General features: G+C 44.2%; 1 protein-coding gene across 1 annotated transcript in view; it reads left to right on the plus strand.

The window, feature by feature from the left end:
- Positions 1-4,339, plus strand: part of LOC119416882 — a 54,371-nt gene extending 50,032 nt beyond the window's left edge. The window contains exon 9 of the mRNA XM_037684072.1: positions 3,335-4,339. Coding sequence (XP_037540000.1) covers positions 3,335-3,859 — 525 coding nt within the window. The 3' untranslated portion in view covers positions 3,860-4,339. The remainder of the gene's footprint in view (positions 1-3,334) is intronic.
- Positions 4,340-4,969: the final 630 nt, after the last annotated feature.

The raw sequence follows: 4,969 nt of genomic DNA on the forward strand, positions 1-4,969 counted from the left end.
CACGTCGCTCTTCCGATCTGGTATTGGTACCGTCGATCGTTATATATGTATATATATGTATATATATGTCTGGAAAGCATGTTTGGGTTTATTTAATGGGAGCAGAAAGAGGAAAAAGATTATGATGTTAATGTTAATCGGAAGACACTCTGAGCAGACAGCCAGACAGAGTGTACAGGGGCTCCAGTTTGAGTGGGCATGTCAACCCCCTCCCCTGCCCTGCTTCATTTCTGCATACAGAAAGAGGTTACATGGATCCACAACGTCCCATGCCTGCATGAACCTTGACCTTCTGCCCTCCCCCAACTGATCTGTCAGCCTTCAACACGCATTCAGACTGACCTGCCGTTGCCTGCTGAATAATATTAATAATCGCTTAGCATTCATTAAGTTGTTATTAAAAGATGACTGTCTTGCGTGATCAGTCCAAGCAAATGTGATGTTTGTTTAGTGGTATAGACAGAGTATACATACATGTATGTGCATGTTCTGTTGTCATGTCTGTCTGAGGCAGTTATTCTGAGTGATGGGGGTCCCTGAAATAGAACACTGTTTATTATTAGTGTTCACTTCTGTTTTCCACAACTATCCTCAGCACTTCACTACTCCTTATAAATCAGTTTGTTTACCACACCAAGAAAAAGACACCACGCAGTTTGTTCCTTTTTTAATTTACTACTTTTGAATTCCTGCTTTAATCGTGGCAAAGGCTTGTTACCCCCAACATACTATAAAATCTTTGCTATTATCACTTAAAAAAATGACATCATAACAACACAATTAACACTACCAACTCTACTGTTTGTGATCTATTTACTCTTTGTAATAAATATCATGAAAAGATATCATAAGCCATCACTTTTACATTTGGTTTGATTTGTGAAGATCATCTGAGGACCCTCACTTGGCGTTTCATGACCCACAAATGGCCCCAACACCAACCTTTGAATCCACAGATGAGCAGAAATACGTCAGTACAGTATACGCTGATGTGTTTTAGAAAAATGGGGCCATGGGAAAGTAGAAGAATTTGGATGCTGTTTGCAGAGATGACAGGGTTAAATCCACTGTTCAGAACCAGCTAAACTCCTCCTTTTCCAACCAGACAAATACACAAAGAAACTAACTAACTAGTTTGCCCTTCCTCTTTAACGTTTCCTCCTGACTTGGTTGTTGTATTTTTCCATTTGGGGGTTTGTTGTTGCCCTAACATGCCCCTATACTCTGGATTTTGTCAGTTGCAGCCGTCAGAAAGTGTTGAGTTTCCACTCCCAGCTGAATCTCCTCCTCTCCTCTGGCACTCTCCCCCCTCCACTCAGCTTCCCCTTTTGTGGCTTCGGGAGGCCCTGCCCCTCCCTGAGCAGTCACGTTGCATGAAGCGTGTCCCACCAGAAGAAAGTCAACCGCTGCAAGACTGTTTGAGAAACCGTGCGTTATTTGCTGCTCGTAAAGTTGATCACAAACAGATGCAGCAGCCCGTGCGTTGCCGCGAGTCCCCCCAGATGATCAGTGCATGCAGAGTGTTACCTTTTGTCAGCGGAGAGCTACAAAGCACCAATAAAAAGTAGAAGAGACAATGTACAGTGTAGAAGGGGGAGAAAGAAAAACATACAATGGCAGGCTTCCTCACCAGCTGTAGCTGAGTTTTGAAATCCCCATCATCTTGTGACTTCCTTCCTCTGCTGCACAGAGCTGCACATTCTGCATACACACAAACACACACACCGTGCACTGTCTGCACACACTTATAGCTTACGCAGGGGTCTTTGTTTATCCAAAAAGGTCACACTAAAGATTTGTGGGGGCAGGGTGTATGAGAGCTGCTAAGGGCTCGTCTGTAACTCCAGAAAAAGAGACGATGAGAGATTTTCACTGATGAAATTATAGTCGCATGCTCTTTAATAATAAAGGCCTAGCATTATTTGAAGGAATGCATATTGTGCACTGCCTTAAAACTTGTGATAAAAGGGTACTTGAGGTGTAAACACTTTAAGCACACCTTGTAAGTCATGTTTTTGTGCAGGCTCGTGCAACACTGCGAGATCTTGCAGGATCTGTTAGCGTTTTAAGAATGTGTTGAGACTGACTTTACTGTCACGCCACGCTTCAGCTAAATATCTGTAAAATTGATTGAGTTAGTCATGTTTGTGTTGGCTAATGTTAATTAGCTGTGGTGGCCATCTTGAACGGGGTGGGTTCAAAAGTTAATCAGTTGAAGATACACACCCTTTGATTGTTTTCTGAAAATTTCATTTAAATCTCTCCAGTGATTCACGAGATGTTTTGTTAACTTTACAACAACAAAAAAAAAGGCACACAGATGGGACAATAAATGATTTCTTGTTAGTGTATTTATTTTTATTTTCGTCTGTGTGCTCATGCTTCAGGTTTTTTGGGAAAGGGACAGCAACAAAGGTTTGTGTTTAGTGAACACGCAGAGTTTGCATAGCCGGCGTTTCTCGGTGCAGCGGAGCAGAGCTGCCGGTGTGGGCGTGAACACGGAGGGTAAACATCGCCATGCTCCACAATCTTCTGCTCCTGCGCTTCACTTGAGCGGAATTTTGACACAGAAATGCCAGAGGTCGCAAAGCTGGTTTATCTGAATTCCTCGCACATGCTTTTCAGTTATGAGCCCTGGATATCATTGTCAGCATACAGAAACGTGTGTTTATGTACGAGGAGTGGCTTTTATACACCTGACATGCATATGGCAGGGGCACATGTGATGTGTACAAAGTTCATTTGTGAACACACTAAAACCTTTTTTTTTTTCCTCCCCGTTTTCCAGCAAATTGGCTGCCATCCAGATCTTTCACACAATCCCTCGCAGCTCCGTTGCCGAAGCAGTTGTGGTGAAATTTTAACAGGTTCATCTACTGCAAATCTAACGCCGCCGCTGCCTAGAGCTCAACGGACTGATAACACAGTTTACACTGCCTTATCCTTGCCTGGTCGAAATAGGTCAGGTTACAGGGAGTGAGCTGTTAACATCATGTGCAAAGTGTCGTGCATAAACACACAAAGCACATACAGTCATTAGTATACACCAAACAACCTGTACTCTCTCTTTGATTACATATATTCTTAATTACTTGCAGACATTAATTTACAGAATATATGTAAAACATGTCAGAAACATTGTTTAAGTATTATGAAGTGGAGCATGTGCTATATATTATGATTTGTTGCAGACATTTCTCCATGTAAACAAGGCAGTGAAAATTTGTAACAGGACTTGTTGCCCATAAATAAACAGGATAAATGTGGGCTGTAATTTGGTGTTATTAACTCATTAACCTTGCTGTGCTCTCTTCCTGTGTGCATGTGTTCTCAGATTGCAGACACTTACTCCATCGTATGCAAAACACAGAAAAAGAAGCCTCCCATGGAGCACAATGGAGCAAAGACCCTGCCGCGCTCCTTTGGTGGGGACAGGGGGAACCAGGGTTCTCGAGGACGAGGCAGAGGCGTCCAAGGCCAGGCTCGCTCTCAAGAGGAACCCTGCTATGAGCCAGTAGGAGACAGGTCTTGGTCCTCTGCTGCCGTCGAGTCAGACCCTGCATACGCCAGTATCGACACCCACCGGAAGCGGGAACAGGTGGAATCCAATAACAGCACAGGTGGAGGTAGTGCTACTCTGAAGAGAAAGAAGCAGACCCCACAGCAGCAGCAGCAGCAGCAAGCTGTACCAGCAGCACCACAAGCCTCAGGGCCCACTGCCCCTCCTGCTAGAGGCCTCCCTGGTGGGGAAAATTTCTATGAGACCATCAGCGATGTAAAACAAGGGGGCAACTCCTCCGGCACTACCACCATCTTCACCTTCAACGATGGGATGGAGATGTATGTCACTGGCCTGTAGCATCTTGGTCTTCAGACGGGGTCCAGAATCAACTGGCACAAGTTCTGTCCACCAACCAGCAGGTCACTGTACATAGACTCAGACCCTCTATCAACATGAGGATCCATTTTGTGTTGACATCAGGTACAAACAGGGTCTTAATCCAGGTTCAGACTTCCTTCGATTGGTCTGCACTTCAGAACCAGCCTACGCCTCGTCCAGCCCAAATATGGACCAATTACATCTGAACAGAAATGGTGGTGGTGGTTGGGGGGGGGGGAATACAACTGGAACATCTGTTTTCAGTGATCTGTGTCACACTCACCTGCTTGTGCATCATTTTCCATAGTATCTTTATTTTTGTATGAACACTGTACCTCACAAACTGAGAAGAACACACTTTAAATATATATTTAAAAAAATGTGCATGCATCGTGCAAACTCACAAAAATAGACATAGAAAAAAAAGGCATCAGTAGCGATGAAAATGCAGATACATGGCGTAGAAGATACCATACCTAATCACTGGTGGACGTACACTTGCCTCATTCCTTGGGTGACCCGTACAACATAAGCATATTCATATCACCGTGTTTGTGGTGCTTGGCTCTCCCTAAACAAACATGAAACTGGTTCTAGGAGCGCACTGACCTGTTGTCGAGCAGCTTCTGGTGCTTTGTTCAAACACGGGCCCATAATTTGCAGGTCTGCTTAAACACACAGAAGTAAATGAAAGTTGCTGTCGTCGTTTCACAAAAATGTCTTCAGCGTGCCCCCAAGCTCATCAGCAGCTATCCGTTCGGGCCTCTGCAGCACTACAGAAAGTCAGTTTTGCTCAATAATAGAAGCTTTGTTCAAATTAAGCCAGAAGCTGAAAACCCACACTCAGATTTGACAAACATCTGTTGCCAGAGGCATGTTGACACACCCCAACACACCCCCCACTCAGACACATACATATTTGTCAGAGTCGTGCAAGGTGAAGTGATCGGGTCAGGGCCAGTGAATGGCTTGTGCAAGAATTTCTCCAGAGTGTTTCACAATAGACGGCTTCAGCTATATCACAGGGATAAGTGCGAGAAGAATATTTCTGGAGGAGAAAAAAAGGAAGTGAAAGAGTGTCCAAAACAA

This window comes from Nematolebias whitei, chromosome 11 (assembly GCF_014905685.2).
Source record: "Nematolebias whitei isolate Nwh7 chromosome 11, NemWhi1, whole genome shotgun sequence".
NCBI lineage: Eukaryota > Metazoa > Chordata > Actinopteri > Cyprinodontiformes > Rivulidae > Nematolebias > Nematolebias whitei.